Source organism: Artemia sp. Qi Xiang Cuo, chromosome 17 (assembly GCF_049724085.1).
Source record: "Artemia sp. Qi Xiang Cuo chromosome 17, ASM4972408v1, whole genome shotgun sequence".
NCBI classification, from domain to species: Eukaryota; Metazoa; Arthropoda; class Branchiopoda; order Anostraca; family Artemiidae; genus Artemia; species Artemia sp. Qi Xiang Cuo.
In genome coordinates this window covers 42283903-42309194 of record NC_142810.1, presented here as the reverse complement: position 1 = coordinate 42309194, position 25292 = coordinate 42283903, and the positions used below count along the sequence as shown (strand labels likewise).

The 25292-nt window shown below is 36.0% G+C and overlaps 1 protein-coding gene across 4 annotated transcripts in view; it reads left to right on the top strand.

The window, feature by feature from the left end:
* The window catches only part of LOC148942219 (lysosomal alpha-glucosidase-like), a 134320-nt gene extending 114407 nt beyond the window's left edge, over window positions 1–19913 (top strand). For 3 of the 4 annotated variants that reach the window (XM_089102951.1, XM_089102953.1, XM_089102952.1), the window contains 4 exons: window positions 4442–4651; window positions 10351–10488; window positions 12223–12422; window positions 16978–19912. In XM_089102951.1, coding sequence (XP_088959077.1) covers window positions 4442–4651; window positions 10351–10488; window positions 12223–12422; window positions 16978–17040 — 611 coding nt within the window. In that variant the 3' untranslated portion in view covers window positions 17041–19912. Of the gene's footprint in view, window positions 1–4441; window positions 4652–10350; window positions 10489–12222; window positions 12423–16977 lie in introns of all 4 variants that reach the window. The other variant, XM_089102950.1, reaches the window with a different exon arrangement.
* The last annotated feature ends 5379 nt before the right edge of the window (window positions 19914–25292 follow it).

The following is a 25292-nucleotide window of genomic DNA, read 5'->3' as shown; positions in this document are numbered from 1 at the left end:
TCAAAGTTTTGAGATAGCTATTTTGTTCTACGTAGTTGAAAGTTAAGGAAATTATGTATTTCAGTATGACAAACCCCCCAGAGCCAATGTTTTATGCCATGGGGGCATATAAGGTTTTCATAGATAGTGTTGTCGTAGAAACTTCAAAAGGGCTCATTTAATTGGAAATTGAGAGGGCTAGTGCCCTTTCTAATAGTCGAAAGTGATTGGAGGGTAACTAACCCGCCTCTCACGCCACAATTTCCCCAAACAAATCCAATAAGAATTTTCAGATAGCCATTTTGTTCAACGTAGTTGAAAGTTCTCGAAATTAGGTCTTTGAGGATGACGCTTCCCCCAGAGCCCTCAGGGCTAAGGTTATAGGTTATGCCCTGGGGGCATATCATAGGCAGCGCAATAGCGCTGCCTAAGTAAAGAACGATGTTGGCGCAATGTATCTTTTTTCTAGACCAGGGCAATTCGTATCTTAGGAGTAGTCGTAGAAACTTCGAAAAGGGTTTATTCGATCGGAAATTGGAATGGCTAGTGCCCTTTTTGATAATCGAAAGTGATTGGAAGGCAACTAACACCCCTTCCACACCCACCATTTCCCCAATCACATCCAATCAAAAGTTTGAGATAGCCCTTTTTTTTTCAACATCGTTGATTTCCAGATAGAAATTATGTTTTTGAGGAGGACACTCCCCCCAGAGCCCTCAGGGCAAGGGTTGTAAATTATGCCCTGGGGTCATATAAGTTTTTGTTGAAATCTTTGTCGTAGAAACCTCAAAAAGTGCTCGTTCGAATGGAAATTCAAAGAGTTAGTGCTCTTTTTAATAGTCGAAAGTGATTGGAGGGCAACTAACCCCCCTCTCACGCTAGCCTTTTTCCCAAACGCATCCAATCAAAATTTTGAGATAGCCAGTTTGTTCAACGTAGTTGAAAGTTCTGGAAACTAGGTCTTTGAGGATTAAAACCTTCCACAGCCCTCAGGGCAAGGGTTGCAAGTTATGCCCTGGGGGAATATAAGGTTTTTATAGAAAGTGTTTTCGTAGAAACCTCAAAAAGGGCTCATTCGATTGGAAACTCGAAGGTCTAGCGGCTTTTTTAATAGTCTAAAGTGATTGGAGGGCAACTAATCCCCCTCTCACGCCCACCATTTTCCTAAACACATCCAATCAAAATTTTTAGATAAACATTTTGTTCAACGTAGTTAAAAGATCCGGAAATTATGTCTTTGAGGATGAAACTCAAAGACATAGGCAAGTGCTGTACGTTATGCCCTGGGGGCATATAAGGTTTCTTGAAGAAAGTGCTTTCGTAAAACTTCAAAAAGGGCTCACTCGATTTGAAATTGAAAGGGCTAGTGCCCTTTTTAGTAGATAAACGTAATTGGAGGGCAACTAACCCTCCTCTCACGCCCACCATTTCTCCAAGAACATGCAATCAAAATTTTGAGATATTCATTTGGTTCAACGTAGTTGAAAGTTCTGGAAATTAGGTCTGAGAGGATGAAACCCCCTAAGAGCCCACAGGGTAAGGGTTGAAAGTTATGCCCTGGATTATATAAGGTTTTTCTTATAGAAAATGTTGTCGTAGAAACTTCAATGAAGGCTCATTCAATTGGAAATTGAAAGAGCTAGTGCCCGTTTTTAATAGGCTAGTCAAAATTGACTGGAGGGCAACTAACATCCCTCTCACGCCCACCATTTCTCCAAACACATCCAATCAAAATTTTTAGATAGCCATTTTTTTCAACGTAGTTGAAAGTTCTGGATATTATGTCTGAGGATGATAAACACCCCGCCCCCCACACCTCACAGGGTAATGGTTGTAAGTTATGCCCTGGGGGCATATAAGGTTTTTGTAGAGAGTGTTGTAATAGAAACTTTGAAAACTTCGAAGGACTGGTGCCCTTTTTAATAGTCAAAAGTCCGGAAAATTTGTCGTTGGGGATGACGCTCCCTCCGCAGCCCTCAGTGCAAGGGTTGTAAGTTATGCCCTGGGGGCATATAATCGATTGGAACCGCATGTCTACAGAGGTGGACATGAAGGTTTTCCAAGTTCCAAAAGATGGCACTTATCAAACTAACTGTTTTTAAAACTATCTAAGCACAGTCTACAATCATGAGAGTACACCTGATTTTTCTCACAACTCGTTCTCACCACTTTCTTTTTTTTTTTTTTCTTACCTTTGCTTGTTTTCGTCTCCTTTTTTGTTAGCCTTTTCCAGTTTGTAAAAACACCACTAAAAGTCGCAGAAACTTTCAGAAAAAAATCACAGATGGCATTTCAGGTCCAAAAAGCACGTTGAAACGACGAAACCTTTGCTAGATGGCAAGGCCTCTGCACAAAAAATATTTTACGGGGATGTCCACAGACGTGGACACCAGGTCTCAGGAGGATAAGGTTTTATAGAAAGCGTTGTCGTAGAAACTTCAAGAAGGGCTCTTTCGATTAGAAATTGAAAGTTCTAGTGCCCTATTTAATAGTCGAAAGTGATTGGAATGCTCTTAACGCCCCTCTCACGCCCTCCATTTCCCCAAACACATCCAATCAAAATTTTTAGATAGACATTTTGTTTAACGTAGTTGAACGTTCTGGAAATTAGGTCTTTGCCAGCGTTGCCGTAAAAAATTGAGAGGGTTATTGCCCTTTTTATTAGTCGAAAGTAATCAGAGGGAGAATCGCACCCCCCCCCCCCCATCATTCCCCCACACATTTCCGATCAACATTTTGATATGGCTATTTTGTTCAACGTAGTTGAAAGATCTTAAAATTATGTCTTTGAGGATGACAAAACTCCCCACATAGCCCTCAGGGCAAGGGTGTAAGTTATGCCCTGGGAGCATGTAACGTTTTTATAAAAAGTTTTGTCTTAGAAACTTCAAAAAGGGCTTATTCGGTTAGAAAATGAGAGGACTAGTGCCTTTTTTATTAGTCGAAAGTGATCAGAGGGCAAATGTCCCCCTCCATGCCTTTCATTTCCGCAAACACTTCCAATCAAAAGTTTGATATATTCATTTTGTTAAGCCTATCAGAAAGATCTGGAAACTATGTCTTTGAGGATAACAAGATCCCCCCAGCCCTCAGGGCAAGGGTTTTAAGTTGTGCCCTGGGGACACAAAGGGTTTTATAGGAAGTGAGATTATACGAACTTCAGAGGGGGGTCATTGGATTGGTAATCAGATGCTCTAGTGCTTTTTTTAAGAGTCAAAGTCATTAGAAAGCAGCTACCTTCTCCCCTCTACACACACGTCGTATTGTCCCAAAATGCGTCTAATAGAAATTTTGAGATAGCCATTCTATTCCAAATAGTCTAAATATCATATAACAAGACTTTTGGGGTGGAAACAAACCCCAGAGATTAGGGGCAAGGGTTGTAAGTTATGCCCAGTGGGTATTTAAGGTTTTATGGAAAGGATGGTTGTTTGACTTCAGAAGAGGCTCAGTCTTTCTCCCTGAAAAAGACTATGTCAATATAAAACCAACATAAATTAATCAAAAAAACTTTTTGCACAAAAAAAGTTTTCCAAAAAAAAAATTAAAGAACTCCATTAAACTAAAAACGAACAAAAATAGAACCAAATAATCTACCAAGGATACAAGTCCCACAAATCAGTGTCAATAAATAAATGAAACCCGAAACAAACAGAAATTAAAATAATTCAAACTCAAAACGATCAGAAATTAATCTGAGTAGGGTTCTAAATCATATGCTTTCTAAAAGCCAGAATATAATTTGTACTTTACTGAAAAAAACTCTTTTAAATATTTTCACTTTTATAACTTTAAGAAAACAAAAATTAATTAAGATTTTAAGGAATAAATATCAGCATAAGTATATTAAACTGACACTGCCCATTTTTTTAAGTAAATTTATTTGAAGTTTTTTCAGTAAAGTACAAATTATATTCTGGGGCGTTAAAGGAAAAATGAAAAGGTAAACAACAAATGACTTTCTATGCAAACAAAACAACAGCAACACAAAAAAGCGGCCATGAAACAACAAGAGGGAGCAGGAAAATAATAGTAAAAAAAAAGAAAAGGATTTTCAGCTCACTGTAGAGGGTCATTTTGGCGTGTACATTTGTATCGAAATAGCACACTGCAGCTGAGTAGATTGGATTAATTAATTAATACCCCATTAATTAATTCATTATTAATAATTAGTATCCCATCTTCAACAATCTGCTCAAAACTTCAGCACTGGACTAAATATTAGCTTTTCAGCCATACATGTCGTTCAAAAGCAGTCAAAATGTAATTTGTTATCCAGAAATCTAAGTTCATAAGCGGTCGAGTGAAGAAATAAATTTAGAGTACTGCATTTAGACCACTAGATATGTGAATATACTCTAAAATAGTCAACAGGTGACATATGAACCCGAACTACTCTTTGGCCTATGGTCGTTCTGCATTAAGCCAATCTATTCAGTTTCAGATTATAGTTCTCTTTCAGATGACAGATCTACGTATGGTGTAGACGTCCAGTTCCTGTGGGGTAGTTCCTTAATGATAATTCCTGTCCTGGATCCATTGGAAGAGGTAGTAACTGCCTATTTTCCAAAGGGCTTATGGTATGATTACGAAACATTTCAACTTGTATCAGAAGGAGAAGAAATCATTGATTTGGAATCTCCTTCCGGAAAGATTCGCCTTGCTATAAGGGGTAATTTTCTTTACCAATTTTAGAATATGGTTTCCCTTTTTATTTGGGCAAAGATACTACATATATGTATACCATAAAGGTGTCCAGGCATGGCGGCCTAGAAAATAAAATCTGGAAATGAAAGACAGTATTATTAAGAACACTGTCAGGGAACCGAGCTTTGCTTGGTGAAAAGAAAGACGGTTTTTTAATCTATTTTGCAAAACAACTTTAATTTAATTTTATTCAGCAAACGCTTTTGCGTATTTATACCGACAATTTATTCTATACTATTGATAATCAAATTAAAAATATTTTATACAAACACTCATCCTCAGCAACATTTATTATGACTATTCCTAGTATTTGTGACGTCATTCATATGAAAAGCGTTTTCAAAATTAAGGCCCTAAACGAATTTATTTTCTAAGCTAATGTATTGTCATTACTAATTCTTTTACCCGTGATAATAAAAACATTGATGTATAGCATATTTCACAAAAATCTAATTTTAGTCGCATCTGATTGAACCCTTCTATCTTACTTCGTATCTGATTGAACACATTCAAGCCGATGGAGTTTCTTGTTTTATCAGTGTCTGGCTTTAAACTTATCTTTGTTTTCCAAAAGACAGAGTTCTATCAATAAAGGAGGCGGAGCAAAATCTCTAGTTTCTCTTCTAAGCACTTTTAACGTCATTCATATGAATTTTTCACATATATATGTATATATATATATATATATATATATATATATATATATATATATATATATATATATATATATATATATATATCTTTGAGATATCCCCACAAAAAGAAGTCCAAGGGCGTGAGGTCCGGGGAACGTGCAGGATATTCAATGGCACCCCTTCGGCCGATCCATGTGTCTGGAAAAGCCGCATCGAGGTGAGCTCGTCCATCGCGATGGTAGTGGGGAGGTGCACCATCTTGCTGAAAGTAAATTTCACCGTCATCATTAAACATCTCAGACATTTGTAGACCAACAAACTCCTGAAGAAAGTTAAGGTAGCTCTCACCAGTGACCGTTCTGTTAATAAAAAACGGCCCTATGATGCCCAGTGCATATATACCACACCACACTGTTATTCCTGGCAAGTTGACATGGTGTTCAAGTGTTACATGAGGAATATATATATATATATATATATATATATATATATATATATATATATATATATATATATATATATATATATATATATATATATATATATATATATATATATATATATATACCTTTGCTTAATCTTTTAACCTAGTTTCTGGACATTTACATAAGTTTTTATGGCTTTCGATTTACGGACACGATTAATCGAAGCAATTTGGTCTCATAAGTGGAATAAGGGATTATGATTTATGGACTACATTACTGTAAGTGGAAATGATTGATCCTGGAATTTGGGGGAAAGATAAACTTTTTTATAATCCAGTGTTGAATTTCATATAGAAAAATCTCGAACAAGGGATTACCCACGATTCGATTAATGATCATGCTTTGGATTTTTTTTTTGGCTACTGATGTGTTAAATGCGAGAAAGCTTTTCCTCCAGAAAGCGTTTACGAGGGAGGTTCCACCCAGGCGAGTTGGTAACAACGCCCAACAAAATAGTATTGCCGATATTATTGCAGCGTTTGAAAGATACGACTCTGAAGATATAGATGTGCTGGACTTCGTGATAAGAAACGCGAGTGAAATCCCGATAATTCCCGCATACGCATATTCCATGCTTAGTAGTAAGGTAAACGCCTGTTTTAATGAATTACGCGCTTTGTCAGAAAAGCTTCAAACCCATCCGCCTTCCCCCCCCCCCGCCGTTCCCCCTTTAGTTGAAGATAAACCTACATATGCAGTAATTGTGAAAAATGTTCCTACCGATTTAAGCGATCCTGGTTTGCGAAAAGATAAATTGAATACGCTTGAAGGTCATGAAGGGATTTTAGGTCTAAGACCTGATAATCAGAATAAAAAGTGGATCGCAGTTACTCAAGATTGGCAGCCAGCCGTATCCCTTGCCGCCTCAGCCTCTAAGAGCCTACCTAATGTTTAAACTATGGTCCTTGATAAAAAAGCACTTGGTATTGTTCGGGGTATCCCTGAAAATGTATCAGAATCATCTCTAAAGGAAAGCATACCGGGATTAGTACGTGCTATAAAAATAGGACATTCAAAATGTTTTCGTTTGGAATTTCCGGATCAGCTAGCACCGAAAAATGCAATTAACCACGGTCTCCGGCATGGATATGAGCTTTTTCGTGTTGAAATTTATCAAGAATTACCGCGTCGTTGTTTCCGGTGCAAAGGGGTAGATCACACTATTGCTAGATGCCCACGTTCTCCTGATTTACCAAAATGTTCCCGCTGTGCTGGGGCTCATGAAAACACCACGGACAACTCTTGCTCAGTTGCTCCTAAGTGCGCCAATTGCGGAGGAAATCATGTTTCTTATAGTTTAAAATGCTCGGTACTGAGAAATGCGCTTGCCAAGACAACATGATGACTTCTCCTACAGCCTTAAGTTTTGCTTCTCTGAACATTAATGGTACTTAAGATAAGGATCTGCAAATCGACGAGCTGCTAAATTTGATGTTGTATTCCTACAGGAGCATCTACTTTCCAAAGTTAATACGAACAGTTTAAGGCGGTCTGCTACACATGATACATTTATTTGAGAAGCAAAAACGACCCGCGGTCGTCCTTCCGGTAGTGCTGCTATCTTCATTCGGTCGGGATATCAGCCTGTGCAAATTTATTCTGATGCTAATATTCTAGCAATCCAGTGTAATAACATGGCTTTTGTAAATTTGTATCTCCCATGCAATCATCAAAATACTCAGTCATTTACTGCTTTTGCTAAAGCTTGCCATTAATTGAAATCTCTTTTCATAAAATTCGCAGATAAAAATGTTGATTGGATCTTAGCCAGGGATATGAATACTCACATATTGACCTCATCTGAACTCCTGCTAGATTCTCTGCCAAGTGTCTATCATGTCACTGATAAGAACCTGGCTTATACTTACATTCATAATCGAGGCTCTGTTAAATCCAACCTCGACCATATTATTGTGTCTAAGTCCTGTCTAATTAAATCCGAGGTGTTTATTGATCAAGATAAAATCAATGATGACCATCTCCCTATTTCGTGCCTAGTTGAGCCTCCTGATGTTCAAGCCCACTTTAAGGATCCCCATTCAAAATGGTATCAAAAGCCCAATTGGAATCGGATAAACGTTGAAATGTATATTACTACTTTATGCACTCTACGCTCAACTATTAAAGTCCCCTTTCACTTGCTCCAGACTTTAATAAAGTGCCCTGATTCTAAGAAAGACCTAAATTCGTATTATTACCATATAGTGGCATGTCTAAAGTCGGCCACAAAAGTTACGGTTCCGATTGAGCGCGTGCGTTCTAGGTCTCGCAAGCCCCTGTAGAATATACATCCGGAAGTGAAAAAAGTAAAGAACCGCGCAAAGTTTTGGTTGCGATTGTGGAACGCTTGCGATCGACCCTCTTCCGGTGCTGTGTTTACAGTCAAGCAAAAAACGAAGAAAGAATACAAATCTTGTTTACGTAATGCAAGGCTTAACGCGTGGGACGCTCCAAATAGTAAAATGACTTGGAATAGAGTTAATCAATAGCAGTAACTGTTCTCCCCCACCTTAGTCGGAATTAAACCTTATGAATTTTGTGCGACATTATATTGACATATTTTCCGTATTTAATCGTTTTGCCCGTCTATTTCCGAAACTTGCTCTGAGTTGGTTACTAATGCATTAAATAATATTCGGTAAGATATCTCCAAATAGAGGGCGTTATAACCGTAAGGGCCTAGCTCGGCTTTATAATAGTTTTTGCTCTCCAGGGGTAAATTTTCTATCTGGATTCCACCACTTACTGAGGAAAAAAGATTTACGGAGACTTAGAAGTGGTTACTTTAGATATTGTAAATATCTGATGTATTTACCCGGCCGTTTTAAAAATAGAAATACTGTATCCCCTTATGGTGTTATTGATTCTTGAGTGCGACTGGCCAGTTTGTCTTCTAATATGATTATTAATACTAGTAATGTTGTTTCTGTCACTGACCCCTTAGTTTGTTTTTTTCATCGTGATATCGGTTAATTTGTATTTTTTTTTTTGTTGTTGTTTGATTTCGTAATGATGTTGTTATTTTTTCTTTTATATTTTCCATTACTTCGCAGTGTCATTTATAATGTTCATATGTGGGTCATAAATAAATTATTATATATATATATATATATATATATATATATATATATATATATATATATATATATATATATTGTCCAATAAAATTAACCCCGGAATTTGAAATGTGTTTGGACATATTCCTAGCCCCCCTATCCACCTTATGTTTGGAGGAATATGTGTTAACTAAGCGTACAATATGTGTGCTGACTGGTCCTCTCGCATTATTGAGCCGCTTGTTTTTAACGGGAAAAGGCACGTTCTAAGAATCTGAACATTCAGATTAGAAGTTGAAGCGTAATATAAAGAGCGGTGGGGTAAGTGGCAGTAGCCGAATTTGTTAATTGAAGATAATAATGAAAATAAGTTGAAATTAAAAATAAAATGTGAATAGTGACATAAAAGCTAAAAACATACGGAAGATATCCTTTTTATGAGATGAGCTCTAACTCGCTCCCCTCCCCCCTCCATCTCACTGTTTAGGTTAAATTTTTACGATTTTTATCAATGTATTAAGGATAGATGTTTTAAAAGGAGTGAAATGTCATTCAGAATTTATCTTTTTTGACAGTATATTCTGCCTACCCTATACCTCATTTGCTTTAAACAATAATTTTTTCTTTATTTGAGACGCTTTGCTAAGTTATCGAAAAATTAGATTGTTGCAATCCTCAACTATCTATGTTTTGTAAACTTGTAAATACTTTCCGGAAAAAAATTAATCAGAAATGATATGATATTACAGTGTTTGGGGCTAATAAGGGCTGTAGCCCTTCTCATTGTTAAGATAATTTATGTTGTTTTCAGTTCTGACGACGTTGCCTCTTTGCTTGTATTAAAAAAAAGAAAATAAACAGGTAAAAAAAAAGAAAATAAACAGGTAAAAAAAAAAACGAAAAAATTTGGCACCTTAAAATTATTTCCGGAGTGCACTAATCAAACAATAGTTTGGGGTTGATGGGGCTCTAGCCTCTCATAATTGACATAATTTATTTTCGATTTTTGTTTTGTCGATGTTTATCTTTCCTTTCATTTGAAATAAAACGATGTTGAAAAAAATCGAAAATTTTGCACCCTAATATAATTCAGAAAAAGCACTAACCAAATAATAGTGTAGAGTTGATGGGGCAGTGGCTTCCAATAATAAAGACAACTTAACTCTGTTTTCAATTTTGACGAAGTTGCTCTCTGCTTTTATTTGAAAAAAAATATATTTATTATATTTTTCGCGCAATTCGGAAAACTCAATCAAAGCAATTCCGTCTTTTTTTTTTTTACAGGTGGGAGTATAATCCCAACTCAGATGCCAAACGTGACAACTGCACGTACGCGACTTAGTCCCTTTGTCTAATAGTCTAATACTTATAGAGACTAGTCGGCTTATTTTTCTTATATATCTTTTATAGATTTAAAACGAAATCCTATATTTTTTCTAGCGTTTCATAATTATTCTGCCCTTAAAGTCAAGAATATTCTTTTTACAGGTGGGAGTATAATCCCAACTCAGACGCCAAACATGACAACTGCACGTACGCGACTTAGTCCCTTTGTGCTTATAGCTGCTTTGGATGAAGAACAAAAAGCCTGTGGTAGCCTTTATTGGGATGATGGAATCTCTATTGGTAAGTTAGTTCGACAGAAGGAAAGAGCTAGTTTCCTAATTGTGTCATGATCAATTCGGTTGAAAATTTTACTGGGTGGAAAAATGAAAAATTGTTCGATGGAATCCAAGAGTCACCTATTAAGTGACATTCTGGAACAAATTCGATACCTTGCTCTAAAGAAGCATAAAAATTGAGTATTTTGCAGGACAACCTTTCCTTTAGGGTCCAAAAGCTCTGAAGCTTAACCACCTTCTGGGTTTGTATGCGTTTTTTGGGTGTTTTTTGTTTTCTATGTATGTGCATTTGTTCTATCTCTCTTCTTTGCTCAGTGGTGAGTTGTATGCTCATTTAAAAGTATGTTTGGAAAACCACAAGTGTGATAAAAATATCTTATGATGTTTGATAATAAAATATTACCAGAACATTTCTGGAGCGCTGTTTTCGATTAAAATTATGTTGGAAGTGTGGAAAGCTTTGCACCTGACACCGTCAACTTGCTTTTCGCAATGCGTTTCTTTAGATAGTTTAAAAGGTGAAAGTAGCTGAACCTGAACAATCGTGTCTCGACTTCTTTGTTCAAATACTACCGAGAGCTTCACATTTGGTTTCACAAATATTCTCTGCAGAGTGGGAGATCTGTGCAGATCTCGCTACTATATATAAACATAATATTATATAACATACTATTATATTAATATATAATAGTATTTAAAGTTTATGTTCCGTCAAAAACGTGCAATTTTACGAAAGATGCAGCTAAAAGTTCCACGAAAAGTGAAGGGATTCTGATTAGCAGCGGCTCCACCCAATCGCCGAGCCAGAATTATGATATTACTCATTTGTTTTTCTTTGAGAATAGTCTAAATCTGTTTCAAGATTAGGAAGTTTTTCCTTTTTCCAATTTTTCCATGTCGCAAATATCTGAAATCTTTGGTGGCAGAATACTTTTAAGTAAATGTTTTCAATGTAATTTATTAGACGGACAAGGCAAATCTCAATCTCAACTATTTAATCATAGCAAAATCGGTTCAATTTTTCCGTGTCGTAAATTTCTGAGATCTTGGGTGGCGAAACACTGTAAAGTTAACGTTTTCAATGTAATTTATTATACGGACAAAGCTAATCTCAATCTCAACTATTTAATCATAGCAAAATCGGTTCAATTTTTCCGTGTCGTAAATTTTCTGAAATCTTTGGTGGAAAACCCCTGTCAATTAATTTTTTCAGTGTAATTTATTCGACGGACAAAGCTAATTTCAATATCAACTACTGAATCAGAGCAAAATTGGTTCAATTTTTCCATGTCGTAAATTTCTAAGATCTAAATTTCTAAGATTTGGCGGACAAAGCTAATCTTAATCTTATCTATTGAAAAATAGTAAAATTGTCGAGTTGAAACATCAAAACCGTAAAACTGCTGGAAAATAACAAGTTAAGAAGGTAATATAAATCATAGTTCAAAATATAGTTAGCATTTAAATTATGATTATTCCTCAAGGGCTGAAGAAGGTATGTCTCAAACTGCACTTTATATTAACTTTATATCAATATGCTAATATTAATTAAGTGAGACTTGATTAATTGGCAGGTTTTGTCTTCCTTTGCTTTTTCCGCCTTCCTCCCTTTGCTTTCCTCCTTTGAATCCTTTACTTTTTTCTATTTTTAGGTTATTTATTTTCTAATGTCTGACTCTGGGTATGTTTTTTGTTTTCACAATGCTTCTGTTTCGATTTCAATTTATATTTATTTTAGATTCTTTTACGTCTGGAAGATACAATTATCTTGAGTTTTCTTCATCGGGGTCTGCACTTGAAATATCTCCGAAAAAAATTGGTTACTCTGATGAACATTTAAAACTTGGGTCTGTTCGTATACTCGGCATCCAGTGTGATGTAGTAAACGTTTCCCTGAATGGTGGGAAAGTTGATTTTACCTACAATAAGGGAGACAAGGTAAGGCAAACTTAATTGTTGTCGGAAAAAAAGAATATGTTGTTATCCGTCACCCTAGTGGAGTACCCCCTCATTCCCGCAGATGCTTATTACACATTGAGTTGCCGTGTAAACTCCTCTTTGTTCGAGTTTTGCTCTTTATTTGCTCTTTATTATAGAGTTTGCTCTTTATTCGAGTTTTGCTCTTTATTATAGAGTTTGCTCTTTATTCGAGGTTGTGAGAAATCTCCTGCCCGAAACAATCAGATGTCATCTGTCGCTAGTGCATGAACGTTCTGTCTCTTTGAAACCGCCCTATGCAGTTATTCTGAAAAACCTGCCTATCGACCTCAAAGATTCTATAGAGCGCAAAGAGACCCTTGATGCCCAGGACGGTCATGGCGGTATCGTATGTGTGAGAGTCGATCCCGTCAAGAAAAGCTGAGTAGTTCATACCCGAGATAAAGCCTCAGCCGGGTCTCTCGTTGCCGCTGCTACTAGTTGGCTTTATGTGTCCACTCATGTCCTTAATCGAAAAGTGGTTTGGTATTAATAATAATAATTTATTTATGCCCTCTATACATACATGGTGTACACAGAGGAGAATAGGAAATAAATGAAAGAAAACTGAAAAATACAAAATTACGCTTCTAACGATAAGGATGACAACAAGTAGCTCATAATATTCAATAACTCATAAATATGTAATGAATAGCTTATGATATCTCATTGATGCATAACACTAGAAACACTCATAAAACGTAACGCATAAACACTCGAAATACATAACGCATAAATAGCTGTTTTATTAAAGCAATGGCGACATAACTATTTTTCCATTAAACGAGACAACTAAGGGGAAAATTTATTCTATTTTCTGTAGATCGTCTAAGAAATCGGTCGTATTGTTGATCAGTTTTAACTGTAATATCAAATATTCCTAATTTTCGTATAATATACCTATTTTTAAACCATTGTGGAATTCGAAGAAAATATTTACAAAACCGGAAAAAGTACACGCGGATACGCTTTTTATCACTTTTACTTAAAAACTTCGAAAATGGAACAATGAGAAACACATGAGGTGCAAACATTGAATTATAAATTATAGCAAGTATTGTGAGTGGCATTCCTGCTGGTGTGCTAAAATCTGAGCTCATTAATATAATTCCCCCTCTTGTTGAAGCAATAACAAATTGGAAGTTCTGGATCCTTCTGCTTCGACTTTCTTGACCATGGTGACTTGAATAAAGCTATGAGGGATGGTTTGCGTTTGGGATGCGAGCTTTTTAGAGTTAGACCTTACCAGAAATTACCTCCTAGATTTTACTGCTGCCAATCGCCGAACCATGTTATCGGAAATTGTCCATTCTCCCAGACCGACCAGAAATGTTCAATGTGCGCGGCTGGACATTCTAACACACGTGCTAATCCATGCACTGCAAGCCTTTTATTCCTAAATGCGTTTCTAGTGCTGCCCAGCAATCTCCCATTTACAAATCTATTATTCAATGGAACAAAATACCCTCCAGTGTTGAACTAGCCACAAGTTTCTGCAAGTAGTATAAAAATGTAACAAAACTTGATATAATTTGATCCTTCCATTATTAACCAATTTGATTTAATTACCCATGTCTTATTCTTCTATTTTTTTTCAGTGTTACTTTAATTTTTTCTTTTTTTTGTTCCTTAAGAAGTTATCTTCTAGGAACTGTTTTATTATTATTTCTTTGCTATGTTTTTTATCGAATAAAATTGAATTGAAGCCTAAATTGCGCTAATTGCGGGGTTGATCACGTTTCCTTTAGTCTCAGATGCCCAGTGTTAAAAAAAGCCCTGAACAAGGATAAGAAATTATTGTTAGTGGCAATAGATTGCGCTTTGTTTCATTTAATACTAACGGAACCAAAAGCAAAGATCTTCTGATTGCTGAGTTTCTTGATTATGATATAGTTTTGCTACAGGAACATTTCCTAAGTAAAGCCAATACAGATATTCTTAAACGTCTTCCCCATTCACCACACGTCTGTGCGTGAAGCTTAAAAAAAATAGCGGACGACTCTCTGGGGGCCGTGCAACTTTAGTGCGCTCTTCTCAGAAGCCTGAGCTTATGTCTTCTGATCATAATGTACTGGCAATAATGTGCATTAATATGGCCCTCTTTAATGTCTACATGCCATACAGTCGCAAGAATTTTTTATCCCTATCTTCCTTCGTGGGTGCTTGCCAACGACTCGGGACACTTCTGCTAAGAGTGATTACTCTTAGCCTGATTAATAAGGGATGGAACTGGATTATGGCTGGTGATATTAATGCTAATCTTCTATCCTGATCTGAAAGGAGTGACCTCTTCTTTGATGCCTTGCCAAGCGGCTATCAGATAGTCGACAAAGACAAACATTTTACCTACATTCATAACCGTGAGTGTGCTTGATCAAACCTTGATCATATTGTAGCTTCAAACGGATCACTCGTCATTCCTCCTGTCATTGTTTTGGATGATAAAATTGATGATGATCACCTACCTTTAACTTGTGAAATAGAGTCGCCAGCTCTACTTGCTTGTTCTTCTAACCACGATAAATGGTTTTTAAAGCCAAAATGGAAACGAGTAAATTTTCTTAGTGTCATCGAGCCTGGAAGTGCCTTTTCACCTTTTTCAAACCTCAGTGACGTCACCGACAGCCAAGATTGATAAAAACTATTATTATTACCAGCTTGTGCATTGTTTGAAGTCAGCCGCCTCAGTTGCTGTTGAACGTGTTAGAATCGGCACCAGAAAACCGTTGTGGAATGTGTGGCCTGAAGTAAAAAAAAGCCAACCGCACGAAGTTTTCACTACGCCTTTGAATTGCTTGTGATCGACCCTAGTCTGGTGAAGTGTTTAAAATTAAACAAAATTTGAAACGTCAGTTTAGATCTTCTTTACGTCAAGCCCGCCTGAATGCTTTGGACGGCCCCTCGGATCGGAAGTCATGGTATATAATAAATAGCAGCAGGTACGTGCCTTCTACAGTTTCGGTTATCCAAATTAGTGATTTTGTTGCTCATTTTACTCCTGTTCTTTCTATATTTAATCAATCTACCCAGTCCATGTTTTCTTCACTAATGAAAAATACCATTCCTCAAGTTCTTCAGCAAGCCCATATATTGACAATATCTGGTGGTGATCTCAACCGGGCTTTTAAGATGGTTAAGAAGTCAAGTGCTTCTTAAATGGACGGTCTGTGTTATAATCACTTCGCCAATTAGTGTCCATTATTGTTAACACACATTCAGCTTTAATTCAAGATGTGTTTAGCTCAGTTGTTAGTTCCAGATAGTTTTCTTTTGGGAATCGTAACATCGGTTTAGAAAAGGGAAAAGACACAGATAAGTATTACAGTTATAGACTAATTACAGTGTATTGCTTCATGAAGAAGCTATTTAAATACGCCGTCTTGTCTGTGACTAAATATGATTTTCCTGATTATCGAGTTTGGTTCAGAGTGAGTTTTGGTTGTTTTCAAGTTTATCATATGCTTGGCCTGCTGCTGGTTTCGGAAAAAATGCAAAAACGGTCACTTTATTTTTGCACGGTGGATATTTCGGGCTTATTTGACAATGTCGCACATTCGCAAACGCTTCATTAACTAGTTCGAGCAGGAGTCAATTTTTCTGTCGTAAATTTTCTCCAATTGTAATTCGTTTGTTCGTTTGAAATGGATGTCAGATATATCCGAGTCTTTCACTGTAAAGAAGGGAGTCAGGCAAGGTGGTGTGCTGTCTCCATATATTTTTAAAAGTGTGCTTGCAGATTTTCTGCGAATGTTGTCTCCTATTGTGTTTTAAAAATAATGCTGGTGTGAGTCATAATGCTTATGCTGATGACGTACTATTAGTTAGCCATACTAGGTCGGAACTCCCTAAGAATCTTCATGTTCTAACTAATGTCCTGGGCAAAATTGGACTTTTGTAATTGCTTATAGATGCGAGTTTCTTCGTTATAATATTTCTAACCCTGCTCGTCATTTCCATGTGGTTACAATGCTACTCGAGTCTCTTTCAAAGATTCACTGGCTTGGTGTCACTTTTTCTATTACTCTGTCGGCTACATACTTGTCTCAAGTTGTTAGTGCTTTACAGTGTATTTGTATATTAAATCTTTCCAAATAGAGAAAGGTACAGTCGTCGAGGTTCATGTAAACTTTGCTATAGTTTTTGCTCTCCAACAATTCTGTTTCTTTCTGGTTTCCAGCCTTTAATGTGGAATATATGATCTTCTTTATTTAAGGAGAAATTTACTTACTTTGCTTACTGTATTCATCAAATGTGTATTCCACTTTGGCTTAAATCTCTCTCTCTCTCTCTCTCTCTCTCTCTCTCTCTCTCTCTCTCTCTCTCTCTCTCTCTCTCTCACACTCTCTCTCTCTCTCTCTCTCTTTATCTCTCTCTCTCTCTATCTCCCTCTATCTCTATCTCTCGATTTCATATCAAAATTAATTTCAGAAAATCATTTATTTTCGACATGCACTGTTTTTTTTTTCTGGAATACTGTTTATTTAGCAGTTATATTTTATTGTCTTTTATTTTTCAGGTTCTGATCTTGGATAGTTTGTCAGCAGACATGAGTGATGGAATTACAATTAACTGGCATTAGAAATCGCTGTGATTTTGAGTGTGATTTATTTTCTTTCTTTATTGTAGCTTTGACGATAGGTGTTCCCTTGATGTTTTTGTTTTCTTTTATTTGTTTGCTTTTTTTGTCTTATTGAAAGGAAATATCCAGGAAATATTTACGGGCTCTAGTGCCCCCCCCCCCTCCGCCCCGAAATAGTGTCCTGATTATGTCTCCATCATGACTCCTGCAACATTCAATTATAAGTTCGCAAGTTAAAAGTAGAAACTTTGCTAGTTGTGCAATTTGTAAAATAAAAGAAATCATGGGATAAAAGAAATCATAGTAAACCAGATCTATTAGAATTAAAAAATTAAAGATATAATATAGTTTGACTTATAAGTAAACGGATTATCTTATCTATTATGTTTCTCAAAATATCGGTTTTGATAAAAATATCATGACAAAATCAGTTTTGTCAAATCGGTTTTGACAAAAATATCATGATAAAAATATCATGTTTTTAAAAATATCTTATCTATTATGTTTCTAAAAAAAAAAATTATAAAAAAAACTAGGTCTAAAAAAAATAAGCAAAAAAACTTGGCCGTTGATTCTCATACCTTTTCTCTCCTTTGATGGGGGGGGGGCAATTATACTTTTTAATTCTTTTCCAATAATTACTCAGAGAAAAAAAATACAAGTTGGATATTTTTATGGAACCTTAACTGATCAAAGTCTGTTGGAAATAAGTTGCAAAAACATCCAAAGCACACCACAAAAATGAGACCTAGACGCGTAATTTCCTTCAGAGGGCCAATGCTAATCCAATTAATGTTTGTGTATTGAGCTTAATCAAACCTTTAATGGCAATGGACAGCAAGAAAAGAGCAACCCTTATCAATGGTAGCCTTAATCTAAGAAAAACATTTAAAACAGTATTGCTTATATCAAAATATTCTGATTTTTACGTTGACTCCAAATACTTAAAGTTCATTAAGTTTATATACTTGCGACTTGGCTATAGATATAATAATATAGATGTAAGATCAGTTGGAAAATTTTTCTTGATTTATTATCTCCAGCATCCCTTCAATCCCCCCCCGCCCCCATCCCAAAAAAAAATATATATATAAACTCGTAAAAATTAAAGATTTAATTTTGCTATAAAGCATCTGTAGCGGTTATAACCAAGGAAAAAAGTGGAAAAGAAAATTTCCCAGCCCTACCCCTCGGGACCACTTTTAATGCAAGTTTTAAGGCTCTATTGGAAAAAACTGAATGTTTTTTTCCTAATGTCCTAACTGAATTAAATGTCCTGTGCATCGTAGTATTGAAATGTCCTCTCTCTTTCTGAATTAAAATGTCCTGCATTCAGTAAAAACTGAATTAAAATGTCCTATGCATAGTAGTGTTGATTTCTCCACCGTTGCTCAGAATATCTGATCCGGAAGTTCTGTCATACTTAAAAAGCATATAACGTTAGATGTATTTATTTTTCTTTAAGCGGCGCTTTAGGGTTGAGAGTCGGAATATTTCCATCCCCTATATTCATGGTAATCTGTTTATTATAGGTTTTGCTCTTTAATTTCGGGCAAAAAATTACTTTATTTTAATTTACTTTTCGTAAAAGGAAGACAAAGTACAAAAAAAGCGTATTTTTATCGTTTACTAAAATTCAATTCAACTTAATTTCTATATCTCCTTGTGAAGCATAAGTTTTTACGCTTATATCAAATTTGGTGCGAAAATCTCCATGGTGACTATGGATGTGCATTTCTCCCTTTTTTTTAGGTCAAATTTCCTAATTCCTTTTTTACAGTTCAAAAGGGTTTGATATTTTCTTGATAATGTTGTCCTATTGCTGATTTCTCTAAAATTTAGACAAAAATAGACTATCAAGGGAATTAGTTTTGTTTGATTGTAGTTAGTGATTATCTACCTTCATTACCTGAACTATTGGATAGTGTTATATTGTATTTATGATAAATTTGGTCCAAAAATTAAACATTTGGTAAATTGTGCAACAGAGAAAAAATGGCTAGAGTGTATTCTGACCCCCTCCCCCCTAAACTGAAAAATATTGGGTTTTGCGTGGACGTCTTAGTGGACTGTTTTAAAGCTTTTACTTATCTTCGTGTGTTTACGGAATCAGACTTTAAAAACTTAACGATCTATATTTTAAGGATCCTTGTTGCTGTCGCTATCACGTTTAATGTCATTTTTGACATTTTCACAACCCTGAGGTCATTTAACTGTCATTTTTGACATTTTCGCAATACTGATATAACTGCCAAAAATCGTTCGCTAAACTATTATCAAAAGAAGGATCACCTGGGTAATGTATACAAAGGATCAAAATATAATCGGACATACATTCCCCTGCTGATCTTCCCTTTGACAAAAGCTTAGTAAGTAGCTTTATAATTCTTTCAGAAGGTTGAAAACGTCAGATAGAATATTTCAGCAGAAGAGTGGCTACACGTAGTTCGGTCTGGTGGTTGTTTGAACAAGATAAAGGCTCAAATATGAATCTGAACAATTAGGATGGGATGTGAAAAGATTTACTTTCATCGTCTTTGTGTGTGTGTCGTCTCTTTGTGTTTGTCATTTCTGTCTTTGTTTCGTCTCTTTGTGTTTGTCATCTCTGTCTTTGTGTTTTGTCATCTCTGTCTTTGTTTCATATCTGTGTGTGTGTGTCGTCTCTGTATGTGTGTCGTCTGTGTAACTTTTTTGATTTTGTTTAAAAAAAGTAAATCAAACTATTTTAGAAAAAAATTCTACCTGTAATTGCACTGAAGAGCAATTTTTCCTAACAAAATATGTTTAGACTAAGAATAAAAGTGTTGGACAGTCTTATGGAACTATGGAACATATTATGGAAGTTTTCAAGGATGACTGTGTCGTAACCGCTATTTTTTATGCAAAATCTTAATCTACAACTTTTTCAATTCGTTTTTTGCAAAAAAAAAGATCCGACTATAAATCTTTGGTTCTTCTGTTAAGATATTCAGTACTAGGCACCGAATCATATGTAACCTATATGAGTTGTTTATACTGCCACATCATTTGTGACTTAGTTTAATGCTTTTTAAAACTTTATAACCTTCGACTAGGCCATTTCTTATTTTTCATGTCTTATTTGGAAACTTCAAGTGTAGAAATACATTTTTGATTTACTTACCCTCCCTCCTTCTGCACTCAAAAAAATCCTGCATCTATTTATATGAAAGAATGATGGATTCGTTTTTTTAAGAATATTTTTCACATTCAGGATGGCGGTAGGCATTATTGACAGAGAGTGACTGCATCATGATGGAGGATGTGGCACGAGAAACTTATAATACTAAATGTATATCCTGCATGCTCTATGAGGAGCTATGAACACATTATTCTAATTATTTTCGAAAACACCGTTAAGAGATTACAAAAAGCCAGAAAACAAGCCCTATTTGCATAAATTTGCTTGCATTGGAACCTATACTCCTATAGTGAATATATGCAAAAAAAGAAACAAATATTTAATATTGGAATGCTTTAAAACTAAAATTAAAAAACTAATTTTTTATGCATTTATTGGTGGGAAAAAACTTTTTTAAAGACGTTTATTTAAATAAAAGCTTGAAACCTCGAGAGTAGATTTCTTTTATATGCAGAATCTGATGGTGTGATTCTTATTACAATCGCTTTAGTTTTTGGGGGGTTCCACCCTTTTTAAAAATCGGATAAATTTTTTCAGGCGCATAGCTTTTGATGGGTAACATTAAACTTAGTGAATTTTATTTTTTTTTGGAATCTGCTTAAAAAGTTCATTTGACGTCTTAATTGTTGTTAAAAAAGAAAAAAATTTGATTTTTGTTTACTATTAGGCTGAGTTGCTCCTTGCATAAAGTTTACCACCAAAAACTGTTTGATACAGCAAAAAGAGGATAAATTCGTATCTTTAGCTGTAAAGTCAGGATTTGATGAAAGATTTGAGATAGAGTCATCTAAATCCTATAAAAGTTTGTGCCCGATGGCATCTGGTATTTAACAAGCTGTTCCCAATTTCACGACATGAAACATTTTTATTCTAGAAAAATTCTAATTTTCGAATAACCGGAAACAAAACATGTTTGCTGGAGCTAGCGTCTCGACTAATACTTAGAATATTCTTAGGAATATATGAGTTCAAGTGTATATTTCTTTATCTGCTACTAAGTAAAGAGGGAAGGGCGCTCTTTCTTCTTTTTTTTTTTACCAAGGCACTTTGTGTGGAAGGAGTTGTCGTAGAAATTTAATAAAAGGGTTAATTTGATTGGAATTCGGGATTTTTAGTGCCTTTTTTAATGATTGAAGGACAACAAGTCCTACTCTCACATTCCTTTTTTTCCCTAAAGATATCCGATAAAAAATTTGAGATTTTTCAGCATAGTTAAAAGGTCCAATAACCGTGCTTCTGTGGTTGACAGAACTCTAAACAGCCTCTGGGGAAATGGCTATAAGTTATGTAATTTACCCATTATTATTATTATTTATTGGAAAACCCGTCATACAAAAAAGGAAAAGACGGAGCAATAAGCAAAACAACAACAAAAAAAGCAATACACATAAACTTAGGAGTTATACATGTGGTTTGTAGTGACGAACGCTGGAGCTAAGATCTAAATCAGCACTTAAAACAAATTACACAAAACGAGAAGGAAAAAAACAATTATACACTGCTCTGTAGGTACGCGACATGTTTCTTTTCTTTTTTTTAGGCTCCTAAATACTGAACAAACATAAATAATGTGAACATAATTGAAACAAGCCGTAATTGGTAAAAAAAAAAAACAAAAAAAAACAAAAAATCAAAAGTGAATTAAAAAATATATAAAGTATATAAAAATATTAAATAGTGTAAATAAGACAAGAAACGGTAAAAACAGTTAAACGACACTTGCGCCTGCTGGTCTTGAACTCAGATCACTCTCAACAAATGATTCATTTACTCCGATATACATAAATAACAGAAACAAGGAAATTATTCAATCACGGATCCTTTTACAACTTTAATTAAAGAAATATGCTTAAAAGAATCTATAATTAATAAACAACTCTATTATTAGTAATATACGCAATATATTATCAAAAAAAAAATTAACACCAAAATTGAAAATAACCAGCCTCGCTTAAATTCGACTCGCACGAGAAGATACTAAATCAATAGTCAGTTTAAAAAACTGCAACAATTACACTAAGCATGAAAACAAACACTTAAAAAAAAAAAAACACAACAAATATATCTTAATTAATGGGTTAATACTGACGACCAGGTATGATTCAACTTCATTAAATGTGAATTATAGGCACGAATTCACTTTTCCACAGCTCTAATTGGGTCAGCAATGCTGAATTTTCTAATCAAATAAGAATTGCGCGTCCAAGAGGGAAAATGTAAAAGATATTTTGCCAACCGGAAAAAAACTGAACGAATTTTTGACTTGTAAGAAATTGTGAGCATTTTCCAAAACGGCGATATGTACAAATAATATGGTAGAGCGACAGAGTTAAAAAGTTTCGAGAGAAGATGGGGGTTGAACCGTAACTTATTAGTTACAAAAGAAGCATATGATAACCCATCTCTACGCTCAATGTGAGCAAATAATAGTTGTCGCGAGTGCATTACTGACAAACCAATGGGAAGACCGAGGTAGGTGATATGAGCTACTGGCTTAATCCTACTATTTCCGAGAGGAATATCCCTAGGCGACACTTGCTTTCAATTGAATAATACAACTTCGGACTTTTCAGCTTTGAACTGAAGATCTAGTTTTGCATATTCAAATTGTAGCGTTGCAAAATATCGCTTATGCGCTGGATAGTGCGGCTCAAATTCAGAATGTCTGCATAACATACGAGAGATAAATCAAGACCGGCAAAGATAAATGATGTGGGCACAGCTGACTGTGCATCAAGAACTCCATTATTGAAGAGTGAAGGGGAAGAAGCAGCACCTTTGACGGGTACCTTTTTCAACATTGACAAAAATATTAGGGGTTAGTGCATAGACTTGAGAGCCGTCAACTTTAGCTAATGGGTGAAGTATTATGCGAACTTTAAGACGATAATACATGTCTCGAAGGGCTCTGATATATGAGGGGCTCACTCCACGTTTGGCTGCATGGAATAGCATAGGGGCGTGAATGAGAGAGTCAAACGCCTTACGAACATCATGCCCAACCAACACGAGAGTTTCACCTGATGTATAAGCATCGATCAATGCATTCGCGACAACTAACAAAGCGTGGGCACAACCGAGGCCTGGCTGGAATCCAAATTGTTTAGGTGGAAAATAGCATTTTGCGTTCAGTTGGTCAATGAACAGAAATTCAAAAAGTTCAATAAGCTTACAGAAGGTAGTGGCCACTGTTATAGGGCGGAAGGACGAGCATTGTGTTGCGAGTTTACCTTTCTTTGGAATTGGAGTGAGATCTCCGATTGAGAAAGAAGACGGTATAACTCCTTGGGTAACAATCATCTGCATCAAAAGAGCAATATGGTTTACCAGCAGCTCGCTTTCATGCAGAATGTGAAGAGCGCTTATTTTATCGATGCCAGAAGATTTCTTGCGCTTTAGGCGTTGGATTGCTCGCAGTACAGAATCAGCTGAAACAACAAAATTGTCGGTTGGACACCTAGGCAGAAATTTATCAAGCTTGTCTTCATATTCGGACTGTAGGGCGGCATCAGGTGGGGAGAATTCAGCAGAGAAGTATGAATTCCATTCGGAACCAGGAATAACTTGAGCAGATAGGCGGGCGCTAGGAGGATCTCTTGATACATTTCTCCAGAAGGAAGGTTGGGACAGAGAAGCTTGCTGGGATGTCTCTTCAACTATCTGGTTCATGTGGATACATAGTTCTCTTGCAAACTTTCTTTTGGTAGAAAGACGAATGTTAGAAACCCAGCCAGAGCGAGGACGGTCGCACTGGAGCCACAAATGGTACCAAAATTTGGATTTTCTCCAAGCTTCAACTAGGCTCGGATTACTGGACCAGTGCTTTGTGACACCCTGACGTATACGTTTAAGAGGTATACTGGCTTTTTCTGCGCATTGCAGAGCATGGCAAATAGGTGCAAGATAGATATCAAGCAACATCCGTATTTCATTTGCATCAACTTGCAGATTTTCCATGAGCAGCTGGAACGGAACATGAATTTTATGGAGGACAGAATTAGTTACTGTTGCAAGAAGTTCATCTTGGATATTTCCTAATCCCTGTAAAATTGGGCGTGGGGCTGATATGGTTGTGTAGTGGGAGTAGACTGAGCAGAGGAACAATAAATAGATGCAGATATTGGAAGGTGGTCTGATAGTTGGAAATCAGTAACGACGTGAACAAATGACACTTGGAGATTTATAGAAGAAACTGCATGGTCAAGGTTCGATACGTGACTTGAATGGTGTGTGTAAGTGTAATCAAGATCTTTCGGCAATATCCTAAGCCAATCGTCAAAAATACCAGTCAGAATAAAAGTACGCAATAACGAGGCATCAGTTAAATTACAGTTAAAATCTCCTATAATAATATAGCACTTATCTAACTGGTGAATCTTTGAAAGGCAAGACCCTAGTTTCTCACGCGCTGTCGTAAATAAAAACTCTGATTGGGCATTGCGATAATCTGCTGGGAGATATAAGTTTACAATAACATACTCTTTTACACGGACAGCAAGAAAAAAATCACATGAATCAAAAATACTCGACCGGCACGAGGTCCTAACAAGCATCGCAATACCACCCGAGGGGCGGCCACTAGAAGCGGATCGTTTAAAGATTACGTACATTGTTTACGTACAATATTTATTATTGGGAAAGGGAGGCACATTTGATCCTTAGTCTCCAAAAAGGCTAAGAATATTCAGGTAAAGCTTTCAGGGAATATTGAAGGGAATTTTGAATTGAATCAAAACGAACTATTTGCATGCAGGTTGACAAAAGAGATTATCTAAGGAACGGCTTAAGGTATCAAGTTGGAACTTTCAGCCCTTGACGAAGGGAATGTTCAAATACCCAAAAAAAGATATATGCACGCTACTACTGACAATGCTACTACTTCTACTGCGACTACTACAAAGGCCTTAGATCATCGAAGTAAAAATTTTAGAGGATGTCGAGGGCGGTGGACTATTTAAGCGGGAGCCCCCTCCCCCCTTGAAATTTCCAAAGAATTGTTTTAAGAGTTTAATTCCTTTTCCCTTTAATTTTTTGTTGGATGCTTCGATAATATACTGGAATTGGTAATTTTTTCGCCTTTATATTTCTCTAT